This window comes from Suricata suricatta, chromosome 10, assembly GCF_006229205.1.
Source record: "Suricata suricatta isolate VVHF042 chromosome 10, meerkat_22Aug2017_6uvM2_HiC, whole genome shotgun sequence".
NCBI lineage: Eukaryota > Metazoa > Chordata > Mammalia > Carnivora > Herpestidae > Suricata > Suricata suricatta.
Genome location: NC_043709.1, coordinates 20,409,032 through 20,436,016, shown reverse-complemented (window position 1 = coordinate 20,436,016; position 26,985 = coordinate 20,409,032). Strand labels below are relative to the sequence as shown.

The following is a 26,985-nucleotide window of genomic DNA, read 5'->3' as shown; positions in this document are numbered from 1 at the left end:
GAGAGAGCGAGAGATACAGAATCTGAAGCAGGCTCCAGGCTCTGAACTAGCTGTCAGCAAAGAGCCCGATGCGGGGCTCGAACCCACAAACTGTGGGATCATGACCTGAGCCTAAGTCGGATGCTTAACCGACTGAGCCACCCAGGCGCCCCCACAATAAGATTTTTGAGAAAACCTTTAAAACATTTCTGCAATGTAATTTTAATTTTTACTAATAACCTCATTTTATAGAGAAGAAATTAAGGGTATAGAAATTTAGCGTACAAGTAACAGATTCAGAAACTGAAATATTTCATCCATGTCCAAGTCTTACTCTATTTATTACACTACAATAGCTGTCTTTTTTTAAACTTCCCTCCTTTGATGTTTAAATATCCGTGGGTTTCAGATTATCAACTACTTGGTTGTAATACAAAGCAACTTTCTATTATCTTTGGATATCAAGAACAGAATAACTGTGGACGAATAAAACCAGATCTAATATGTAAGTTTCACTGTATTAGTTTCCACATTAAAAGAAAAATTTTATCAGCTCTGGTAGGAAGTAGGGGGGGAAAATGACTTATTTAAATGTTATATCTGCTTACCTCCAAATGGATGAGCAGTGACCAAATAAAACAAGTTAAATGAAAGAAAAAGTGGGAAAAACAGTCTCTTAAAGCTTCTTAAACTGAAAATCAAAATTAAAATTTAAAAATCAAAATTAAGATTACAATAAAGTTGATTTATATTTGAGCACCCATCTTAAATCCTGAAAATTACAATACTGTTAACTTTTCTTCTCTAAAAATGATTTTATTATCACAGCCACTTATTTATATGGTACCTTTAGCATTAAGCCATCAACTCGAATATCAACATGCTCATCAGATTTTGAATTGTCATTCAATTTGTATACAGCCATAAATTGATTAAGACTCTGTTTTAGATCCAAGAGAAATTGATTTAACCATAGAATACTTCTTTCATCCACAGTAAACTGTAGTGCATTCAGTTGGCCATAAAGATTGGGAGATGGAACTGCAGAGAAAAAAAAAATTGTTAAAGATTTTTAATGAACACATAGGCTAAATCCTTCCCGGGGGGCGGGGGGTAGGGGCATTTTTAACAACTTTTATTCTTTTTAAATTAAGATAATTAAGTTTTTGAAATTTTAGTTACAAAATTAAAGTGACACATGTGGATGTAACAAATACATTTAAAAAGACAAAGAAATATTCTTCTGTGCTTCACTAACTGAACAATATATTGTTTATTCTAAAACTATAAATAGGAAATACTGTTTAGACCTCATTTCCTAGTATCTATGGGTCTTTTACTTCCTAAATGTTAACCTGAATCCTCTAAAATGAGAGAATCGAGTCTAATGACTAATTTCTTATGAAAGTAGTGAATAAGGCAGGCCTCCTCGAGAGGAGGGGCCATGCAGTTTTAGTCTCTGCCTAATCTTAACCCTAGAATAGTGTTTGGTGCAAAGTAAAAACTCAAGTATCTACTAAATAATAAAAGGAATATACTCTTTTTCATAGCTCCCCACAAATATTAGAATGCTTAGGGGTTGGAAAAAGTGTTTTAGGGCTAATTTATATTAAACAAAGGGCGCCTGGGTGGCTCAGTCGTTTGAGCGTCCGGCTTCGGCTCAAGTCATGATCTCACAGTTCGTGGGTTCGAGCCCCACGTCGGGCTCTGTGCTGACAGCTCAGAGCCTGGAGCCTGCTTCAGATTCTGTGTCTCCCTATCTCTCTGACCCTCCCCTGATGGCGCTATCTCTGTCTCTCAAAAATAAATAAAAAACATGAAAAAAAAATTTTATTTATATTAAACGAATATTCATGATTAGAGTATACGTCACTTTCTGAAATCCTTTTATTTATACTATAAAAGCCATTACTGCTTTCAGAGCATCTTGATAAAAATCTTCTATTCCAAATATTCAAGACCTATTTACTTCTAGTAAAGCTAATAGTATGTATATCTAGAACAATAATTTAAGGAAAATAAATCCTACGTATAGGATATCAGTAAAGAGAAGCATTATAACAATGTCCTGAATAGGATGTTTTTTGCACTCATTCATTCATTCATTCATTCATTTTCTTTCAGCAAAGATTCGCTGCATGCCAACAATATTTTGTGTATGGCACAAAAATAATGAAGTGTCTGTAGAGTTTTACTCAAGACAGAAACAAAGGTAGAAAAATATAATTCAAGTCTAACAGAGAAATCCAACCGGGATGTGGCGTGCTTGGATTTGGAAATGGAAAGGAAGTGGGGTGCTGAAGCGATCACATACTCTGGAAGGAAGGAAAGAGAAGGCCTCTCAAGTACAGATTGAGTGACGATGACAGCTACAGAGAGGACTAGAGAGTATAAATGTAGTCCCCAAGGCTGTAACACAGAAGGAAAGAAGAATCTGGGCTGTGGAGATCTGGGACAGAGGAAGAAACTGGTACACTAAGCAGTAGAAAAATCTACACACAGGGGTCTACTTATGAAATAGATTATTATATAGTTATTAAAGATATTTAAATAAACCTGTAGAAACCTGGAACGTGCACGTATCGTCAAAGGGAAAGGATGCACCTAGGTAGCTCAGTTGGCTAAGCTTCCAAACTCTTGATCTCGGCTCAGGTCATGATCTACCAGTTCATGGGATTGAGCCCTGTGCTCAGCTCCCACTGACAGCACGGAGGCTGCATTAGAGTCTCTCTCTGCCTCTCTCTCTCTGCCTGTCCCTCACTTACGTACTCACTCACACTTGCTCTCTCTCAAAATAAACTTAAAAAAAAAAAAAAAGAACTTAAAAAAAGGGTACAGGATGTAAATCAAATATGCAAAAGAAACACATACATTAAAAACAAAACTAGCAAACTATACTTATTGCTATGGTCTGAACTTCGTCCCCTCAAAATTGATATGCTAATCCAGGGTACCTCAGAACATGACTGTATTTGAAGACAGAGCTTTTAAAGAGGCAATTATGGTAAAAAAAAAAAAAAAATAGTTCATATGGGTGGGCCCTAGTCCAATACAATCTGCATCATTAGGAAACACACACAGAGCAAAGACCATGTGAAAAGATAGCCATCTATAAGCCAGTAAGAATTCTCCAAAGAAACAACTCTGCTGATACTTGATCTAGAACTTCTGGCCTCCAGAATTATGAGGAAATAAATTTCTTTTGTTTAAATCACCCAGTCAGTAGTACTTTGTTATAGCAGCCCTAGCAAATTCATACATTTATGTTTTAGCAGCAGTTGTCTCTAAATTGTAGACTCGTGGGTTGTTTTTTATTTTTGGCATATTCTTTTTTTAAAGAACATAACATATATTACATTTACAAATTATTTTTAAAGTTTATTTTTATAAATTGGGTTGCTTAGCAAAGAGATAAAATATAAGGACTGAATATGGACCCCTGTACCTTTGTGTATGTTTGAAAATTTTCATAATGAGAAGTTAAACACAGTTAAACATAACCTAGCAATTCCATTCCTAAGTATTTCGGGGGCTAGGCTTGAAATTGCTGGGAGCAATTTACTATTTTTATCAGAAAAAATACATATTATAGAATAAGATTATAATTCCTTTGGCACATGTTAATAAAACTGATAGAAATAAATAAACCTAGATTAGAAATCAAAATCTTGGAAACTAGTCTTCACTCTGAAAAAGAATTACTAGTTCAGTGATGCATTACTTAAGGAAAACAATTCTTTGTAAGGGGCAAGGAGAGCTGGAAACAATGGGATTCTCCAACTACAGACAAATGATTGTGAATATGGTGGGAAGGCAGTGTGATTAATAGAGCTGCAGCCTCGGGGCAAGACACTCTTACTAAGGCGCTAAGCAAATGTCTTCACCTTTTCTAATTTTCTGTTTTAGTCAGGAAAGTAGAAAGGAGAAACAAATGTGAAATACACAAAAGACTGCTGAAAAGCATGAAGATGGTGAGAATTAGATCCCAAAACTGGCAGAAACAGGGATTAAATGAATAAACAGTTAAAGAAAAAGGTACCACATAAACAAAAGCAAATTTTAGTTTGAAGAAGCGTGAGATAAATCAGACAATAGCATAGAAATTTAGCATTCAAAGAACACAGATATATAATCATTTTTATTTTAGGACCCTGAAATAGCTAGCAAATCAAAATTCATGTAATTCAATGTTTCTAATTAAAGACAAGTGCCAAAAGTTGTCCAAAATACAGTTATGCATAACAAAGAGCCAAAAAATATTCTCTATAGCTAGAAGAATAATTCTGTTATTAAATTTTCAAATATAGAATTTTATATGGCTGAAATATTAATAGGGTTTTACTAATGGGAAACAAATTATCTTATTCTACAAATAACCAAACTTTCACAAATTCTTTCATTTAACAAACAGCTACTAAGTAAAATAACGAGTTAAGCCTCAGGGATAAAATGAAGCATGACTACTACATGATTCTCAACATTAAGGATGCTACAAGCAAGTGAGAGAAAAAAAAATGAATAATAAGAATATGTAAAAAATGCTATATAGAGTTATATACTAAATACAATGAGAACAAGTGTAAAGAACAATGGGCTTTTGTTTCTTTTTTCACATTTATAAAAGTCAAAAACTTAGCAAGAAAAAAAAAACTTCCAAGTAATGGACAAATAATAATAAAACAGGAAACTCTCTTACTTGGAAAATCCTTCCCATCTGGATAGTAATATTCTGTAAATTCTACATAGACAGCTGACATTTCTTGAGGAAGATACAGCGATTTTTTATTGCAAGAAATCATACTTTTGGGGGAAGAACGACACTGTTCTGCTGTAGAGACCTGAAAAAATAGAAGTATATTAAAGTAACTCTGAATAAAGCTCTTTCCAAATAATTTATGACACATAGGCATCACCTCAAACTCCTAAAACTAATTCAGATAATTTATTAATGGTTAATTTTCAATGAAACTTAATTATATATTTAACTTCACATTAAATTATTCTTTTTTTTTTTTTCTCATCAAGCTCTAACGTTTAATCATGGAGGTTGCCTATATATACAGCAGGGGGAAGAAAAATTGCAAGAGGAGGAAAGAATGCAGAGGGAGGTACAATTATTCTTAATAATACCAATCAACTATTCAGAAAACCTATAACCTCTTTGAAGTCTCCTCAGTTACAAAATCAACTCTTTATTAAGGTTCTTGCAAACTTATGTTAAGCATTAAAATATCAGAGTATTTCTGTAACAGAAACATATGGGAGAGTCAGGACACAAATCCACGTCGAGAACAGACTGCTTCCCTGGTAGGTGCTTTATAGTAGTTCGTTACCACAATTTATTACCATGGAAAATAATTTAGCTATATGCAGAGTTTCGGTCTGGGCTAATAAAAAAAACTATAGAAATAGACAATGGTGATGGTTGTACAACTATGTGAGTAAATAATGTGAATGAATGCACAATTAAAAATAGCTAAAATGTTATCAAGTCATTATTCTATATACTTGAAACTAACAGTAATGTTACATGTCAATTATACCCCAATTTTAAAAAAATGGTTGAAATGGTAAATTTCATGTATTGCATATTTTACATTAAAAATTAACTTAAAAATAATGTTAACTACAAATTCTTCTGTCAAGTAGTTTGATCACTTTATTATTTTCTAAAAAGACTAGGAGTTTTAAGGTTCTTGCTAGAGTTTTTCACTCTCCCCCCAAATGGTGAATTTACACAAAAAATGTATACACTAATTTCTCCCCGAAGTTCAACCACTAGTTTTATAAATTTCACTTATTTGTACTTGTTTAGTACATATCCAGGGATGTACCTCAAGGTTAATTTTTTCATTCATTCAACAAACATGTATATTTTTCATATGAAGTAGACTATTTTTTCAGTTTAGGTTTCCTCATATAAATTGCTAATAAAGCCTTTGAATCCTTGTATGTCTTTATAAATTTAAGTCAGTTCTTTGCATTATCCAATTAAGAAGCTTTTCTCTGCATATACGGAAACAAATCCTTTTCAATTCAAAGTATCAACTTACTTTAATAGACAGTAGCTTACTTCCTTCAATAGTTAAAAAGTTACCCAAATTGACATAAACATACTATTTTCTTTCGGTTATTTTCCTTCAATAGTTAAAAAGTTACCCAAATTGACATAAACATACTATTTTCTTTCGGTTATTTTTCCTTTGGTCTGGTGTATTTGTGTATGTGGGATTTCTTTACTGTATTTCATCCTCAACTACTTGGGATTATAGGTGATTCCCCTCTCCTATTTCTATATGAATTTATTTATATCTTCTAGCTTCATATAAGATGCATTATATATGGAATGTAAAACAAGAAGCCATTGTACAATAAGAAAATAATGTGTAATTGAGGTTTCTTAAAGTTGGCACTGCTGACATCTGAGGCCAGATAATTCTTGGTTGTGGCACTGCTAACCATGTCCAGTGCACTGTTAGATGTTCAGCAGCATCACTGGTCTCTACCCACTATTTGTAAGCAACAACCTCCTCCAGCTGTGACAACCAAAGATGCCTTCAGACATTGCCAAATGTCCCGTAGGGTATAAAATCAATCCTAGTTGAAAACAATGGAGTAAAATAAAAAGTTTTCATATAAAACTAAGCCTCAAAGCCACAGACTTATCAAAATAAACCAGAACAATTCATAAATGATAAGATATATCTGAAATTGTTTACTTTTAAAGAATGTTATATTCTATCATGTTGGTCTCAAGGACTGTAATATTAGACCATATTGTATGATTACAGCCTGAACAATATAAATGGACAGAATTCCTAGCCATGAAATTATATTCAAAAGATAGCCAATACTCAGTAGTTCAATAAGGCAAAAAAATTTTTAGTTTCTTCCACTAAGAGAATGACTAAGAGCGGGGCTGGCCGTATGAAGTAGTGTTCAGAAAGTGGAGGCTTTGGATCACCTGGTATCTATCAATGACTGAGTTCATCTATGAGGGTAATACTTCATGTATACTGTTCCCTGTGTCCTGAGGACCAGGGAGTCCCACATTTGGAACCCTCCCAGCCCAACCTAGTTCTCTTCCTATGGCTGAATCCAATTATATTCTTCCCCTGTAAAAAATGTAATTCTTAGTATAAGTGTGCTTCTTAGCATAACTTCTTTCAGTGAGTTCTAGGATTTATTCCAATGAATTCTTGAATCTGCAGGTGGCTTAGGGGAGACTCTCAAACTTGCAGTTGCTGTCAGTAGTCTTGAGCAGATTTGGCAATCTGGAGAACTATGCTCTTAACCTCACAGTTTGGTTAATTCTGCATAACCATGTAAACAAAAATTAATGAACAGGTATTTTCTATCCTGTCTAATTTAGTCATTTCACAAAACTGCCCAAGATGTTTTTAAGTAAAATAGTGGCATTAGGTTTCAAGAGTTGCTTGTGGAGCATCTGGGTGGCTCAGTCATTTAAGAGTCTGGCTCAGTTAAAACCATGAAAAAAAAAAAAAAAAAAAAAGAAAGTCTGGCTCAGATCATGATCTCATGGTTGTAGGATCAAGCCACATACACCTCTGCTGTTAGCACAGAGCCTACTTGGATTCTCTCTCTCCCTCTCTCTCTCTCTCTCTCTGCTCCTGCCCCTCTCTCTCTGTCTCAAAATAAATGAATAAATACTTAAAATAAAATACAAGTTGCTTGCAGAAAATGTTTTATCGGATGATTTAATTAAAAACGGAGCATACCTGGTATATATTGAAATCTGCAAGTCTAACCACAACAGAACTAGACATTAACTTAGCTTTGGACTGCTGAGACAATACCGAAGGTGCTCTGGAAGTCCCTTTAGCTGATTCTTTCTCTGTGGAAAATAAAAAAAATTTCAATTTGTGGCAAATAATTTTTAACAATCACTTTTTTGTTATTAAAACAGCTACTAGAAATATACACGAACTCTAATTTGTCAAACAAAACAATATATGTGAAAATACTTTATATATAAACTGATGTAGGAATTTATTATGATTTTTCTTCTTTTATGAGATTATTCTTTAAACATGAGTCATACTCACATCATATTTAAGATATTCTTATACAATAACTTTTACCAGAAATTCTTGTTAAAAAGAGAGACCTATCAGTCATTTAACAATCTCAAACATACTACATGGGTATTACTTTATTGGTCATATTAATTTTAAAAGTGCTTTGGTCCATAAGCCTGTGGTCTGGATAATATGTAGAATTTTTAGACATTATTTAAAGTTAATATCTATTTACCGAAAATATCCAATCATGACCGACCACACACACACACACACACACACACACACACACACACACAATCAGGGGAATGCCATAATGTTGTTATAGGTAAAATACCTGTTTGTGTGTGCTGGGGAGAGGCATGTGTTGGGGATTTAGGAGGTGAACCTACATTATGGTCCTTTACAGCCTGCTTAAGCATTTCAACGTTGCACTCAAATTCATGTAACAACTCGTTGGCCCATCCATTTTTTGTTTTGGTTGCATCACTAAAATACATCCAATGATTACAGCTATCTCCTGTAGAATGAATGACAGGTATTTCACTGAAAAATGCTCGGTTTTCATTTATTTTATTATAGCAATGCTTCTAATGAGATTTATTTATTTTCCAAGGGACTTTTGTCTTGAGGGAGCAGGCTTCACCTAAAAGAGATCTTAATCTTCCTAGAAAATATCAGCAAAACATTTAAAATACACACAAAGAATGTCAAAAGGAAATTATCTAAGAGGTTTCTATCAAAAATTGACCATTGGTAGAATATCACTCAAAGTTTCAATTACAAACAGTACTGCTGGTCAACCTTCACTGAATGCTTAAGTACCTAATATACTTTCATTAGGAACACAGAAAACACTACCAGGACAAAAAGCCCTTTCATCAAAGATTTGTTGTAAAGTGACAAAACTTATCCTTAAAATGATGAGGATTATTAAGAAACCAATAAAAAATTTCTCAAGATGGTCATCAGTCATAAAGATACAGATATATCTATACCTATATAAAAATTTTTGGAAAAAAAATAAAAACAAGATAATTAGGTTTCTTTGTAGCAAAAACTGAGAAAAGTAATATGTATGTAAAAGGGTTCAGAAAATATTGTGCCCACCCAGAGATGCTATCTTTGAGTGGCACCTGAGTAGCTTAGTCAGTTAAGTGTCTCTTGATTTTGACTCAGGTCATGATCTGCATCTTGAGAGTCTCTCTCTTCATTCCTCCCTCTTTCTCTGCCCCTCTGTCGCTCCCCTGCTTGTGCGCATGCTCAGACACTCTCAAAACACATAAACTTAAAAAAAAAACTACTTTAGGACTATGTTTCACCTCCCAAAATATGAATTACTTTTGTAGTTAAAAATACTTTATATGTGTGTAAGTAACTTACAAATCAGGAAAATAGAATATATAACAAAGCCTTCAAACAAAAATCAAACAAAGTATAACCTTTAAATTCTGTCAGGCACACATACAAAAATAACAGAAGGAGGTGTAAATTTGTAAAGGGAAAATTTTTATCATTTCCTTAAAGTCCTAGAAAATTCATTAAACCTTGTTTTTCTTATTTTTGTGAATTAAAAAAAAAAAACCACACATTACCAAAATGCAGAGATGAGCATAAGGTCAAATTACCTAATTTGGCCATATACTTACATGCTTTTTGTTTTCTTATTATTTGGGAGGGGAAAAAACCTATCAATATTTAATTATTAAAAAGTCTATTAACATATCACTTCTCAGCCTTTTGGCTAAGATCACATATAAAAAGTCTACTAATGAAATTCAGAAAACACGGAAAAGTTTTTCAAAAAGTGCCTTGAATCCTACAACATGGCTGAAATCCTTATCCTTTTACTTTCTCTTCTTTTTTGAGTTTTTAATATTAAAATATACTAATAATATACTAAATTTTTAAAATTCAAAATATAATACTAACTTACTTTTGTGACAATTAACAAAGTAAAAGAGCATAAAATATGTCCTCTAACTTCTGATTTTAAGATTTAATTTAGCCTACTGCCAATTATGTTAATAATTGTAATTTCTGATAATCTACATAAATATTTTCTAAGGCACTTATATCTTCTTCATAAAATATTACTGGGAAAAAATAACAAATGTCTTAAACTTTTTCCCTTAAAAAGTTAAAGAGAGAAGAAAAATGCCAGGGGAGTATGACTCTAAGCTTACCTCATCCCATAAATCTAACTAGATTACTATCGGATCATCCTAAATATCCCAGAAATTGACCTGAAGACTGGCAGAATAAATGCCACAACTAAAGGTAGAGAAGAGGCCACATGAAGGAAGGTAGGAAGTATGGGGACAGGATTTGGGAAAGAAATGGATCAGATCGTGGCTGCTATGTTGGGGAGGGAGCCCGGTTGCTAAGAAGGCTAGAGACAAGCTCACACACAGGGAGTGCATGGGGAAAGTGAATCCACACAGCAATTGACCTGGAAAGTGAAAGAAGCCAAATCCATGCTCTGGTAACCAGCAGGGCTTAAAGCCTAGAATTTTAAAGGTCAGCATGCTTGGCTCTTGAAGAGCTCAAAAGATACTGGAGCAGCTCTTATAAAGTCAGGCAAACAACCCGCAAACATTTGGCGTGCAAACAGTGATCTGAAGAGCGCCTGGAGCACACACTGGGGAAGTTATTCTCTCATCTTGTATCACATCTGAGCAAGACAGCATTCACAGAGAAACGCTTCTGGGAAGAAAGAAATAGGCCAGCACCATTTATTTCCCTCAGCATAAGCACAGGATAACCTGTGGGAATCAGCTTAGTGCAGACATTGGCTACCTAACTCACTTACTCCAAACCTCGTCCCATGCACTCCAGTGTAACTGCTTCTCCCAGTGGGACTTGTCTCAGCCCCAACACAGGAGATCCCCTCCCCCAAAGGACCAACCCAAACGCCTGCTCACACTGTGTCTCTAGGCCTACGTGGGAGTTTTGCAGAGCTCCGGTGCCAGCTGCAATGGCAACAGGTCTCGTTTCACAAGCAGACCAGAACACACTTAGTTAAAAAGTGCCATATTCAGTCCAGGGACAAAACACTGCCAACGAGAGGCAAAGAGAGCCTCCGCAGACAACCAGCCTGATGGTTAAAGTAGCTAGGAAACAACTGCAAGCCATATGCAGCACATATTGGAGATACTCCCGGAAGCATCAGGACCTGGGGAGCAGGGGGCGCGACAAAGCAGGGCACTCCATGACCTCTTCTTTAGAAGGCCATTACCCTCAATAACAGGAGATGTAGCTGACTTTCCTAACACAGAGAAACAGGCACAGAGACTTAGATATGAGATAACTATCCCAAATGAAAGAATAGGGCAGGACATGGGCAGAGATCTAAGAAAAACAGATAGAAGTAACAAGCTAGATTGAGAATTTAAAGTAATAATTATAAGGATATTCACTGGACTTGAGAAAAGAAGGGGACATTAGTGAGACCCTTAACAAAGAGATAGGGAATGACATAGCAGAGATAAAGGGCTCAATAAACAAAATGAGAAATACATTCGATAGAATAAGCAGCAGGAAGGAAGAGACGGGCGGGGAAAAATCAGTGACCTAGAAGACAGATTAATGGAAAGTAATCAAACATAAGAAAAGAGAGAAAAAATTATGCAAATGAGAACAGACTTAGGAAACTCAGTGACACAATCAAACATAATATTATAGGAAAGATCAAATGGGGCAGAAAATTTATTTAAAGAAATAAAAGCTAAACATTTCCCTAATCTGGGAAAGGAAACATATCCTGATCCAGGAGGCAAAGAGAACTCTCATCAAAATCAACAAAAGCAGATCCACACCAAGACATATTTTAATTAAACTGACAAAAATATAGAGATAAAAAAATTTTAAAGCAGCAAGACAAAAGAAGACAGTAACTTACAAGGGAATACCCATAAGGCTACCAGGAGATTTTTCAGCAGAAACTTTCCAAGCAAGATGTTAGTGACATTATTCAAAGTGCTGAATTGGAAAAATCTGCATCTGAGAATACTCTAAACTAAAGGAGTTCATGACCACTAAACCAGCCCTGCAAGAAATATTAAAGGAGACACATTAAATGGAAAGGAGAAACCAATAGTGACAGTATGAAGGCAGAAAACACAAAAGCAGCAAAAATGACTGTTTCTGTAAAAAATCAGTTAAGGAACTCACAAAATAAAAGACTAGAAAATGCAAAAACATATATATATAAAGTGTGGGGAGTAAAGGAGTAGGAATGAGATCAAGTCTAAATGACCAAGTTAATATAGACTGCTATCTGCAAACAAGGTTATATACAAAGCTAAAGGTAACCATATCAGAAACAAATAATGAATATGCAAAGAAAAAAGAAAGAAATCCAAACATATCACTAAAGAAAATCAGGAAATCATGAAAGAGAGATAAAAAAGATGGGAGAAAATCATCACAAATGACCACAAAACAAATAATAAAATGACAATAAATACATACCTGTAAATAATTACTTTGAATGTAAATACACTAAACACCTCCATCAAAAGACACAGGGTGACAGAGTGCATAAAAAGAACAAACTACATCTATATGCTGCCATCAAGAGACTCATCTTACACCTAATGACACCAGTAGATTCTAAGTGAAGGGATGGAAAAACACCTATCATGCAAATGGATATCAAAAAAAGCCAGAGAAGCAATACTTATATCACACAGAACAGACTTTAAAACAAAGACTTTAACAACAGACAAAGAAGGACACTATATAATCAAAAGGGGAATAATCCACCAAGAAGATATAACAATTATAAATACTTATGCTCCCACACAGAAGCACCCAAATACGTAAAACAGTTAACAAAAATAAATGAACTAATCAGTAATAATACAATAATATTAGGGGACTTTAACACCCCACTTAAACATCAATGGACAGATCAAGTAAATAGAAAATCAACGAGAAAATAATACCTTTGAATGACAAACTGGAACAGATTAATTTAATGGATATACTCAGAAAATTCCATCCTAAAACAGCAAAATACACATTCTTTTCAAGTGCACATGGAATAATGTCCAAAAGTGATCTCAATGAATTCAAGAAGACTGAAGTCATACCATGAATCTCTTCTGACCACAATGCTATGAAACTAGCAGTCAACCACAAGAAAAAATTTGAAAAGAGCACAAATACATGGAGGTTAAGTAACAGCCTACTGAACAATGAACGAGTCAACCAGAAATAAAAGAAGAAATAAAGAAGTACATGGAAGCAAATGAAAATGAAAATACAACAGCCCAAAACCTTTGGGATGCAGCAAAAGTGGTTCCAAAGGAAAGTTTATCACAAAATAGATCTATCTCAAGTAGCAAGAAAAATTTCAAATAGGTAATCTAACATTACACCTAAAGAGCTAGGAAAAAGAAGAAAAAACAAAACCCCAACCAGTAGAAGGAAGGACATAATAAAGATTAGAGCAGAAATAAGTGATACAGTAAAACAAACAAAACAAAACCACAAAATAACAGATCAATGAAACCAGAAGCTACTTCTTTGAAAAAAAAATCAACAGGATTGACAAATCTCTAGCCAGACTTACCAAGAAAAAAAAAAAAAAAACCTCAAATAAATAAAATCACAAATGAGTAGAAATAACCACGACCACAGAAATACAATTATTAGAGAATTATTATGAAACACTATATGCCAACAAATTGTGGACAACCTAAAAGAAATGGATAAATTCCTAGAAACATATAAACTACTAAAACTCAAACAAGAAGAAACAGAAAATTTGGAAGACCAATAAGCAGCGAAGAAATTGAATCAATAATCAAAAAACTCCTAACAAACCAAAGTCCATGACAAGATGGCTTCACAGGTAAATTCTAACAAACATTTAAAGAAGACTTAATACCTATTCTTCTCAAATTATTCCAAAAATTAGGAAAGAAAGGAAGTTCCAAATTCATTCTATGAAGCCATCATTATCTTGATACCAAAACCAGAAAAAGATACCACTGAAAAAGAGAACTACAAGCCAATATCTCTGCTGAACACAGATGTAAAAATTCTCAACAATATACTAGCAAACTAGTATATTTAATATAATTTATTGTTATATTGGCTTCCATAAAACACCCAGTGCTCATCCCAAAAAGTGCCCTCCTCAATGCCCATGACACACATTCCCCTCTCCCCCAACCTCCATCAACTCTCAGTTTGCTCTCTGAATTTAAGTCTCTTATGGTCTAGCAAACTGAATTCAACAATACATTAGAAAAATCATTCACCACAATAAAAAAGAGATTTACTCCAGGGTTGCAAGGGTGGTTCAGTATTTGCAAATCAATCAATGTGAAACATCATGTCAATAAGAGAAAAGATCAAAACCGTATGATTACTTCAACAGATGCAGAAAAAGCATTTGACACAGTACAACATCCATTCATAATAAAAAAAGCCCTCATCAAAGTAGGTTTGGAGAGAACATACCTCAGCAAACAACATTTTTAACGGGGAAAAACTGGGAGATTTTCCCCTAAGGTCAGGAACAAAAACAAGGATATCAACTCTCACCATGTTTATTCAATACAGTACTGAAAGTCTTAGCCACGCATCAGACAACAGAAAGAAATAAAGAGCATCTAAATCAATAAGAAAGATAAAAAGTGCACTATTTGCAGATGACATGATAATATATACAGAAAACCCAAAAGACTCAGCAAAATCTGATAACTGATCAACGAATTCAATAAAGCTGCAGGATAAAAAAAAAATCAATGTACAGAAATCTCTTGTATTTCTATACACCAATTATGAATAGCAGGAAAAGAAGTCAAAGGATCAATCCCATTTACAATTGCACTAAAAACCAAAAGATACCTAGGAATAAACTTAACCAAAGAAGTGAAGGATCTGTACTCTGAAAACTATAAAACAATGATAAAAGAAATGGAAGATGACACAAAGAAATCGAAGTACATTTCATGCTCATGGATTAGAAGAACAAATATTGTTAAAATGTCTATACTATCCAAAGCAATCTACACATTTAATAAAATCCCTATCAAAAATACCAACAGTATTTTTCCCAGCACTAGAACAAACAATCCTAAAATTTGTGTGGGACCACAAAAGACCTCAAATAGCCAAAGCAATCTTGCATAAGAAAAGCAAAGCTGGAGGGATCACAACTCTGGACTTCCAAGTTACATTACAGAGCTGCAGTAATCAAAACAGTATGGTGCCAGCACAAAAATGGATACACAGATATAAGCAACAGAATAGAAAACCTCCAGTTTTGAATCCCAGCTGCCCACCAAAGAAAAGACACAAGAGAGTTTTGACACAGAGCTAAGTGACTTCCGTCTCTACTTTGTGAGGGCTGCCTGAATAGCAGGGGTTGAGATACCCAGTCCAGGGACAAGAGATTGGGCAGACCCCCCAACACAAACATGGTGGGAAATCAGAGAGCAACACAGCTGTCCCCGGGGAGGTGGGGACCCGCTTACAGGAACACCCTCCCACCCTGTGCCTGGCAACTGTTTATCTCCTGGGGCAGGACTGACTCTGAGCCAAGGCAGGTACAGAGCTGGCCTCTCCTCCAGACCAGGACAGCCACCATCCTCCAGGCACCAACAGACAACTCTTTTTTTCGTTTGGAATCAGGATCATAGTTTCTGGTTTGGTTTTTTTTGTCATTTTATCATTTTTTTTAAACAGCCTTTTTAAATTCTTTTCTTTTTCTTTCTTTTCTTTTTCTTCTACTTTCTTTTTTTCTACCCTTTTCATTGGAATCAGCTTTATAGTTTTTTTATTCTGTTTGGTTTCTTTCCGTTCCCTTTCTTTTTCTCATTTTATGGAATCGGCTTCACCCAACCTCATTTTTTCCCAGGTTACTTGAACAAACAAATCAAAACACATCTACTTAAAGGTCTAATCACTCCATCACTGCAAACAAGGAGCTCTGTAGAGAAATGATCAGTGAGAAAGAGCTACCAAAACACAAAAGCAAATTACACACAGCATATACTCAAAACACAATCTGGAATACCAGGTCCTGGACAGTGTATGGCCCCTTTTTAATACAGTAGTACTCTGAGTTGCAAGAATCATAACAAGCTTTTAAAACATGCAAAGACAGAAACTTAGTCAAAGTGACAAGATGGAGCAAGTCTCCCCAAAAGAAAGGTCAAGAAGAAATCATAGCCAGGGATTTTCTTAAAACAGATATAAACAATATATCTGAACAAGAATTTAGAACAATAGTCACAAGACAACTAGCTAGGCTTAAAAATAGCACAAAAGACACCAGAGATCAAAGACCTAAGAACTAGTCATTATAAATTAAGAAATGCTGTAACTGAGATGAAAAATAAACCAGATACAGTGACAGCAATGACTGAAAAAGTAGAGGAAAGAATAGGTGAAATAGAGGATAAAATTAGGAAAACAATGAAGCTGAAACAAAGAGGGAAATTATTAGATCACAAGGGGAGATTTAAAAATCTAAGTGTCTCCATGAAACAAAACAAAATCTGTATCATAGGAGTGCCAGAAGAAGAAAAAGGGACATATGGTTTATATGAACAAATTATAGCTGAGAACTTCCCTAATCTGGGGAAAGAAACAGGCATCCAAGTCCAAGAGGCACACGGAACTCCCTTCAAAATCAACAAAAACAGGTCAACATCATGACATATCACAGTGAAGCTTGCAAAATACAAGGATAAAGCCAAGATGTGGTGATAGCCCAAGTATCCACTGACTGATGAATGAATAAAGGTAGATGTGGATCTATAATGGAATATTATCAGCCATAACAAAGAAAGAAATATTGTCATTTGCAAGGATATGGATGGAGCTAGAAGGTATAATGATAAGCAAAATAAGTCAAAGACAAATACCATATGATTTCCCTCATGAAATTTAAGAAAGAAAACAAAGGAGCAAAAGGGAAAAAAAGAGATAAATTAAGAAATAGACTCTTAATTGTAGAGAACAAACTGATGGGAGAGGGGGTAGAGGATAGATGCATGAAATAAGTGATGGGGATTAAGGAGTGCACTTGTCATGATAAGTACCAAGTAGTATATGTAACTGTTGAATCCCTATATTGTATACCTGAACACTGTATGTTACTATCAATAAAAAATAAACAAGTTAAATTAAAAAATAATAAAATAAATACAAAATAAAATGAATTAAATTAAAATAATACAAAAAGATAAAATAAATTGGCTATATAACTTCAAGGCAAGATTTACATCTGTTAAAGAAACTGTTATACATACCTGCTTTGTGATAAGGATAATAATCTATAGTTAGCTGTGTAAAAGATAGCTGCATAGCCCCTCCAGTAATACGTCTGTTTGTCTCTGCGAAAACAAAAAACTTGGCATCAAAAGAAAGAGAAAGAAACATCAGCAAATATCAGAAACACTTCATTTATCATACTTGCGGTCCAAGCAGTGATTAGCTGTCTCTCTATCCTCATGAATAATACATTAAGGAATTCAGGAAATGCAACACAATCTAATTAGTATTATTAAGCCCCTTTTGTTGGCATTGTACCAAGCTAAAAGAAGAGGGTATGAAAAGAACAGAATTTTTATATTTATAGCTCTAACCTTATGCCAAATATTGTTTTAAATACTTTAGGTATACTTATTGATTTGCTCTTCCTCACAACCCTGAGATAAATACTATTATTATTTCCACTTTCCAGATAAGTAAACTGAGACACAAACAGGCTAATTAAATAGACCACAGTCTTACCAGCCAATAAAGCATAGAGCTAATTTTGAACCCGGGAAATGTTACCACTATACTATATCATCCTGTCTCTTATTGAAGGGGAACTTGAGCCTACTGGATTGGGCAGTTGTCCGAAGTCACGTAGTTATATTAAGATTAGAAGTAGATCACAACTCAGTGTGACTCCAACATAAAAATCAAATTTTAACACAGCATGGATAAATCGACTTCAAGTACAGAAAATACAAATTAAGATACTAGGTATGAATGAATATAATTCATTTCAGACCTTTCTGGATTTTAGAACAATCTAAAATATTGGTGGAGGAGTTTTCCCCTTAAAAAACATAATTTATTTTATTCTATGAAGGAATATAAAGAGTGAGAAACATACAAAAAGCTTGGAAGACACTCATCTCTATTCTTTTGCTTATTACTTAAACTTAAACCCTCATTTTGTTATTTTGGTTTAACTTTTTAATTTTCCTGTCAAATAACTAAAGCAGAAGATACCAACTTTAAGACAAATGACACAAAGGAGGACAAAAGAAAAGACAACAAAAAGAGTTTACCTCTCTAAACTCCAAACCCTCATCTTTTCCATTCCATCCTTTTAGCTGGTCACTGGTACCTGGCTGACTTATCTGATGAAGGCAGAGTGACTTCTACTATATATCCAAGGTCAGTCTCAATATGTACTCTCTCAGCTTTAGAAATACAGAGCTAACAATTTTCACAGATGTAGATTGTGATTCAGGTTGGAGGTATAGTGGTTAGAAACAGATATCTCTGTTTTAAAGAGATTCTCAGCTTGATCCTCAAGCTCACCAAAGTTTGAGAAACACTGTCCTACAAGTACCCACTCATAAACTCTTCCAACAGCTATGGGCCAGGGACGCGCTCCAACAAGGAAAAAGAAATGCAAGTACCTAGATTATGGAAATACAGATTTTCAAAGTGACCAAGAAGAGCTTCCCATTACTCCATTACCTGTGTCTACTAAATAAAAAGAATAAGAGAAACAAAAGCTAAAAGTAAAGAAAAAAAACTTAACTAACTGAAACTTGGCTTCCTAACCAAATTTTGGGAGCATTACTGGAAAAGAAACACAAGAAATGTTAAACAGCCACATAGTTGTTTACATGCAAATGGGGTAAGAAAAATACAGATAGACTACCACATGGAAATATATGTGCAAATAATTATGAACTGAGAATGGAATAAAATTTAATTTATACATAATTTCAAAATTATTAAAAAGTTATTTCAAAGGCAAGTCTAAGATCTCATCATCCCTTAAGGATGTCATCTATTCAGTCCTTCCATCTATTCATTTTAAGTTCTTTAAACTTAATTTTACTGTTAGGTCTATAGCTAATAACTGAGCTGAAATACTACTAAAGAAAAAAAATTCATGCCAATATATACTGCTTAAAATTACAACTTGCATCTAAAATGATGACCAGTTATTGTGTAAGACATACTATATATTACAAATGATAAACAATCCAATATTGTAGGAAATCCTTAAAAGAGTCAAAGTAGTTTGAAATAAGCAGCTTTTATTACCTTTTTCTTTAGCATGAATATCATCACATATGTGTAGATCTAGATGAGAAATCACTAAATGATGTGAGGTTTCTTTAACATCAAAGTCATTGAATAGTTTCACAATTGCATCATTTAGGTCAGGAGCATTTGAAGTCTGTGGTGTCTTCACTTGTTGAGTAGATGGGGCTACTGCAGAGCTCTAAAAGATTCAAAACTGCTTATCACTATGAGTTAAATATTTGAAATTCTACTAACAAGAAAACTTAAATATCTTCAGTAATAAGATCATGAAAAATAAGCTAACATATCTTCTATTCTATCAATGACTCGATTCCCCAAAAATATTTTCTGAATTATGTGGGAATAAAATTAAATCTAAAAATTGGAAAACTATACACAATTTGAATATGAAACCAATATATGTTTAAAATACTTGAAGTTTTATCTATATTATAGTCCTTATTTTATTTATTTTTTTTACATTTATTTATTACTCAGAGACAAAGAGAGACAGAGCATGAACAGAGGAGGAGCAGAGAGAGAAGGAGACACAGATCCGAAGCAGGCTCCAGGCTGAGCAAGTTGTCAGCACAGAGCCCAACGTGGGGCACGAACCCACAAACTGTGAGATCATGACCTGGGCCAAAGTTGGACGCTCTACCAACTGAGCCACCCAGGCACTGCAATAGTCCTTATTTTAGAAAATATATTTATTAACTATAGGCAGCTTATTCAAGTAATATTAGCTCCATATATTAAAAAAGAAATAAATGTGAGCACTGTATACATCAGTTGTATAGACTATTATATATTGTGTAGAAATAAGTGACTTCTTTGTAAAAGTGCTTGTGATATCGTGTAGTACTATAAGTGCTCTGATACCTCTCCAAAGAGACGTGGCATGTCCTTTGAACTTGGAAGAAGCCAGAAAGCAGAAGAGATTTATAATAGACTGTGAGTTCAAATTCTTTTCTACTCAAAGTGAAGAAGTATAGAATACTGCTAAAGAGTAGACTTATGAAAACCTAATAGCCTAAAATGATTCTATATATGTAATCATATTGTAAGATCACCTGATCTGATAAGCTACAGAACTGTACATGAAACTTTGGTAATAATTAACAAAATGAAGACCAAATTTTTCATTAAAAAATTTAGTTTCTAATTAAGAACAATTCACTAATCAAAGTACAGTTAGTTATGTATAAAAAATTAAAGTATATATACTTTGTATATATACATATTTACACATTATCTATTAAGAACTATCTGTAAATGAATTTCAAAGTATACTCAGTAAATGAGGATCTCTCAAAGAAAATGATTGGGACCCACAGTAATTAAAGAAAAGGAGAGATGAAATATAATTGTGAAGGCTTAAATTCTAGGGGGCTCAAGAAAAATTCTTTTACTAATTAACTGTCAAACTAATTTCCATAAGAAAAATCTCTTACTATGTTCTTCTACTTTCAAAGCCTAACAGACTATTATTTATGTCTATGATGGTACTATTTTGAAGGAAAACATTACCCTGTACTTCTTTAACCATATTTTATTATGTTCTTCATCAACATAAATACTGATAGAAACAAAATATAAACATTACTCTCCATACAAACCTTTCTCTTATTGTTGTGACAGATTGAATTTTTACATGGGGAGGGGAGGAGTGGGCCATTATAACCTCTTTAGCCTGATGAATAATCTTAACATTTCTTGGTTTTCTGTGTATTCCCTTTTAGAGAAGGAAAGAATGAAGCTAATCAAACATTTATGATAGAAGATGGCTATCAAGTTGTCAGACTGAGCAAAGGAACAGTGTCAATGACTTTACTCTCTAATCCACTCTCTTGGTCCTCAAATTATCAGGACATTCTGTATGATACCTAAAGTAGTAATGTGACAACTACCACCCAAGAAAGAAACTTAATGGTAATGCAAATGGTTAAGTAAATTTACCATGAAATATTAGGGAATAACCAAAAATAATAATTACAAAGACTAACAACATGGGGGAAAATTATATACATCCACTTAATACACACTAAAACTAGGAAAAATCCAGGTGTTTAGGCAAAAAAACCCTTAAGGAAGACCTCAAAATGCTAACACTGGTTTTATTATGGTGACTGGATTACAGAACTTTGTCCTTTTTCTAGTTTTCTAATCTGTCATAATCTATACAAATATATCTACATATTGTATAAATAAGACTGACAGTAAATCAAAACTTTGTCTATTAGCCTTCAATTTCAATTACCATCTCTGTTACTGACATCCTAAACTACATAAATCTTCATTGCAAACCTTGATAGACTAGAGTTCATGCTTATGACGGTAACACTTAAAATATTACTTCCTGTATTCCTTTATGTTCTTCCACTTTTCAAAATGGAACTCATTATTCTTTTTTTTTTTTGCCTTATCTCCCTTAATCAAACCTGCTTCCTTCTTCTGCATTTTCTTTACTGAATGAAACTACAAATTCTCATTTGAAAGTCCTCAGTTTTGCTCTTCATCCTCATCTGATGAAAGACTCAGATATCTCTCCCCAACTTGGTTTGTAGATTTCTTCTTTCAAACCATTACCAGAGGTTCAAGTTCACCCCTTCTTTAGACTGGTAATCTTTCTCTTCTTTAATCCATTCACTATAATACCACCAAGCGTTATTTGATTGTCCTTTCATACTTAAAAACTTCCAGTGGCTTCCATATGCCTACAGGAAAAAGTCCAAATTCTTCAACATATAATGAATGCCCTTTAAATCTAGTCACCAAATACATCTGGCTGAACTCAGGCTACCTGCCCGAGAAAATTATTGTGATACAGTTCAGTGTTCTGTTCATCAAACTTAAAATCAGGTTTTCCTAGAGAATTATGAAGATATTTCATTGGATAAATATTACTTATTGGTAGAATGATAAAAGGGTCAGCATCAATTCTTTATTTACCTCTTTTTAGGACTAAAATTTCTAGAAAACTATGCATATAAATAGGTAGATTAGAATGAAAATGAGTTTTATTTTAGCAATATGACATGATTCTTTGAACTCGTTACATGCCAGAATTCATGAAATGGTCTTTTAAAAATTATTTTTAATAACCTAATAGCTGACATTTATAGATCCTCCTTCAAATGTGTCGAAAGCAAAGAACTGGGAGTAGAAATCACCTGACTTGTTACTTTGTCATTTATTAGTCATTCATTTCCAACATGAGTAACAGTAATTCAAATTACCTCTGTCTTGTTATGCCAAACGTTTTAAGTTTTTCCTCCCCCCTCTTACTGGACAAATGCATCATAGTAAGAATGAGTAAGAAATAAGAAGGCAGCCTTTCATTTGTCAAGCAGGGTAAGGGTGGGAAAGGGAGAATGAATCCAGCATTTTAATATACGTACATTCTCCAGCAGATAAAGTTTAAGAAAGAGAACACAATACACCGAAGTGGAATATGTAGAAGGCAATTTTCTCAAAACATGGACAGGCGTTGTATATCAGAGAGGTATGTATACATAACTCTCAAAATACTGCTCTTATAACACCAAACTCCTTATTTTTATCAGAAAACACCATGCAATACACTTTTGCAGATTCTATTCCCTCATCTGAAATGTCCTATCCCTCAGCTGTAAACTTCTAATTTTTAAGACTTAATTTCATTATCCTCTTTGTGAAGCTTTCCCAAGCTATACGAACAGTTGACTAAAACCTCTCTATACTTCTATGGTACCTTCACTCCCCTTTTTAATTCTGCACTCCAGCATTTAAGCTGCACTGCAATGACTTGTTCGATATGTGACTTCCTGTTATACCCTATACCCTGAGTCCCTTGAGGACAGGGTCAGACAATATTCATGTTCACATTCACAGTGTCTGGTCCGGTTCCTTATGACACAGAAGGTAGACAGGAAATAAAGCCAATTTGATAGTCACAGGATAGCCTAAACTGTATGCTATTTCCATGCACCACACCAGATCACCAAACAAGCTATATACCTGAGATATAGCTCTGTTTCTAAAGAAATAGCTTCACAGAAATAGGATTTCACAATATCCCTTGTTTTTATTAAGAATAGTTACAACACTACAGTTTTGTGTTCCATTTCAGCAATTCCCCAGGGTTTTACACTTTCTGCCCTATTCTCACATTTCTCCCTTGACTATACCCAGGTTTTTCTGTTTGCCCTTACTTTAGTAATTAAGTTGTATTTAACTTCCTGAAAAGAAGAGTTTGTAATATCAAATACTTTTATGTCATCATTAACTCTAGTGCCTAATACAGAACTCCAAACAAAATAAGCGTCCTATACATAGAAACACACACATGCTTCCATATAAATACCATGTGTAGAAAATTATTACAGTAAGATCTCTAGATAAAAGATTCTTGGACTGTGGGGCACATGGGTGACTCAGTCAGTTAAGTGTCCAACTCTTGATTTCAGCTGAGACAGTGATCTCAAGGTTCGTGAGTTCAAGCCCCATGTCAGGCTCTGCACTGTATGGAACCTGCTTGACATTATCTCACTCTCTCGCTGGCTCTCCCTCCATCTCTTTCTAAATAAATAGATAAATAAATCATCCTTGGACTCAAAGTCTTACAATCTACTTCATGTAAAGAAAACAACTAACCATTTTGATTTTTAAACCATTTACAAGTAACGTGTTCTTCCTCTTAAGGGCTTACCTGGGCAGGTTCAGGAGCCATGCTCTTTCTTTGTTCTGTTGATTTTTCTATTGCTTCACTTAGAGATTTTGCATACTGTACCATAGCCTTCAACTGGGAATCAGTTAAAACCCACAATAAGTCATCCAAGATTAGAACTAACTTTGTTGCAATAACATTGCAGTCCTTTAACTGTAAGAAAAAAATGATTCATAAAATTAAGCCAAGACATAAAACTTACAATGTACAATGTTTTAAAAATGTTGAAAATGTCTGAGTGAAATATGGATCCTTCCTTCATTGATCAAATATTTATTGGGTTCCTATAATACAGAAGAAATATCTCCTTGTGTTGGAGATACAGTAGTAAAAAAAAGACTGACAAATTCTTATACCTTAACAGGTGCACACTATGCAATGATAAGTGCTTATATAATTTAATTTTGCATAGAGCTAATAAATAATATAATTACCTCTAATAATTGTGCTAATTCTAGTACAGAAAGCATTAAAATTAAACACTGTACTCTGAAAATTTTATTTTTAATTTTTTTAGTGTTTATTTATTTTTGAGAGAGAGACACACACACACAGTGCACGTGGGAAAGGGGCAAAGAGAGAGGGAAACACAAAATCCGAAGCAGGTTCCAGGCTGTGAGCTGTCAGCACACTCAACCCAGGTGCCCCTTTACCTTGGAATTTTTTTCATTTTAATTTAGTATATTTATTTGTGTCTAATGACACAAAACATTTTGTTGAAACATTAACCAAGCCATGTTTAAAAAAATTATGACTCCATTAAATTTCATCACAATCTATAGAGAACTCTCAACTACGGTTATCTTTCAGTAACCTTCTTCCCTACTTATCTAAATTACCATTCATATGTAAATAACCTTCTAAAGCTAGTAGTTTTGGTGACTTTGGAGGCATTGTGGTTTATCCACAGCAAGGTTCAACAGAAGAAATGAAATTATAAGTTAATGTTCAACAATATTTAGCAACTGAGAATCTATTTAATTTATCAAGAGTAAACATCTAAGTATCTAATTTAGAAGATGGAAAAATGGTCTTCGGCCATACCACCCTGAACGCGCCCATTCTCGTCTGATCTCGGAAGCTAAGCAGGGTCGGGCCTGGTTAGTACTTGGATGGGAGAAGATGGAAAAATGTTACCATTAAACTAGATATTTTTCAAATACTGCTTAAGGCACTTTATTTCCTTTTATTTTGCTTTGTTTTAATATCCCTCTATTTCACCTAAAAATTATGTAAAATTTCCTCTCAATTCCACTAGTTATCACATGAACTAAAAAGGTAACCCTGTTGACTTACTCTTCTTTTAAGTGTGACTCTGATTTTTGACTGGTTGGTTATTAATCGAACAGGAGCACACATAATTTCAAGATGTGAACTTTGAGTAGCATCTGCCTCTATTCGAATCATCTGCCAATTCATTTCTTTAAATGTCAAAACCTAAGAAGAACACAGAGATTAGCTTCACTTACTCAGGCAAAACATAATGAGAAACATGTAGATCTCTAAAAACAAAAAAGCTAAATAAAATTTATCTCCTTACTGTTTCTTATATTCATTATGTTTTTTAAAAAATTGTATATTACAACAGATTTAGTAACATGTCTTCATTATTCAGTAACATATATTCATTATTTGTAAAGCTGTTAATACTTTACTCTGATTTTGATATACAGCACAAAGAGCAGGTGAATCATGTGACCAAGAAAAACTTAAATAACATTTTAGTTTTGTATATTTAAAATTCAATTCTGAGTAGCCAAAAAGTTAAACTGAGTTTCATTAACTCCGTAAGTTGAAAGATTTATTACAGTAAAAACACTAAAATATGCACATTTTAAATAACTAAGAGAAATACAGAGAAAAGTATAGTTAAAAGGCAAGAGTAAATGCAGTATGTGAATCTAGGTAACTACAAGAAGTAATTATTCTAAAATGCCCTCTTTTATCAGTGACTAGAAGATTTTTTAAACAAAGAATGAAAAAGAATGTTTACCTCTCCTCTCTGTGGATCTTGAATGCGAGTAAATCTTAAATCTCCATGTTCCCAGTTTGCATTTACGCTATAGATCCGTAGCTGGGAAAGTTCAAAGGATGCATTGAAAGCTTTTGCTCCAATGCGGATAACAATGGAGTTTACAGAAACAGTAATTCCCTCTACTACTTTTTCAGCAAAGCCATATTCACTGGAAAAACAAAGCAAAATATAATACACTAAAGCCATTATAAATCATTGATAAATTATCTGTTAATATTCTCACACAAGTGTACAAACTGACCATAATATTCTTCATTTAAAAAAATTTTTAGTAAAAGCAATAATCTAGACTGACTGCATGTAAGTTAAAAGATGTTATCAAAACCATTAAAAAAACTTTAAGATTTCAGGTTAAGAGTATAAGTTTTTTATTTAAACCTAGTATAGTTAATATACAGTAATATATTCATTTCAGGTGTATAATAGAGTGACTCAACAATTCTATACACTACTCACACCTCATAATAAATGTACTATTTAATCTCCATCAACTATTTCGCCCATCCCCTCACCTTCCATCTGGTAACTATCAGTTTGTTCTCTACACTTAAGAGTCTGAGGGCACCTGCATGGCTCATTTGGTTAAGTGTCCGATTCTTGGTTTCGGCACAGGTTATGAACTCATGGTACATGGGTTTGAGCCCTGCATCAGGCTCCACACTGACACTGTGGAGCCTCATTAGGATTCTCTCTCTCTCCCTCCCTCTCTCTCTCTCTCTCTCTCCCCACCTCCCCCATGTTCTTTCTCTCAAAATAAACTTTTTTAATAAGTATTTTAAAAAAGAATATTTCTTGATTTGTCTTTTTTAACCTTTGCTCATTTGTTTTGTTTCTTAAATTCCACATAGGAATGAATACTACATTTGCGGTCTCTTAAATGCCACATATGATATTTGTCTTTCTCTGACTGACTTATCTTGCTTAGCATTATACTC

The 26,985-nt window shown here is 34.0% G+C and overlaps 1 protein-coding gene across 8 annotated transcripts in view; it reads right to left on the bottom strand.

The window, feature by feature from the left end:
- UHRF1BP1L (UHRF1 binding protein 1 like) overlaps positions 1–26,985 on the bottom strand; it is a 106,792-nt gene that overhangs the window by 31,003 nt on the left and 48,804 nt on the right. For 7 of the 8 annotated variants that reach the window (XM_029955657.1, XM_029955658.1, XM_029955660.1 and 4 more), the window contains 9 exons: positions 26,009–26,198; positions 25,312–25,452; positions 23,998–24,168; positions 19,326–19,506; positions 17,294–17,377; positions 8,356–8,538; positions 7,719–7,834; positions 4,676–4,817; positions 827–1,020 (listed from right to left, as the gene is read on the bottom strand). In XM_029955657.1, the coding sequence (XP_029811517.1) occupies positions 827–1,020; positions 4,676–4,817; positions 7,719–7,834; positions 8,356–8,538; positions 17,294–17,377; positions 19,326–19,506; positions 23,998–24,168; positions 25,312–25,452; positions 26,009–26,198 (1,402 nt within the window). The remainder of the gene's footprint in view (positions 1–826; positions 1,021–4,675; positions 4,818–7,718; positions 7,835–8,355; positions 8,539–17,293; positions 17,378–19,325; positions 19,507–23,997; positions 24,169–25,311; positions 25,453–26,008; positions 26,199–26,985) is intronic. The other variant, XM_029955659.1, reaches the window with a different exon arrangement.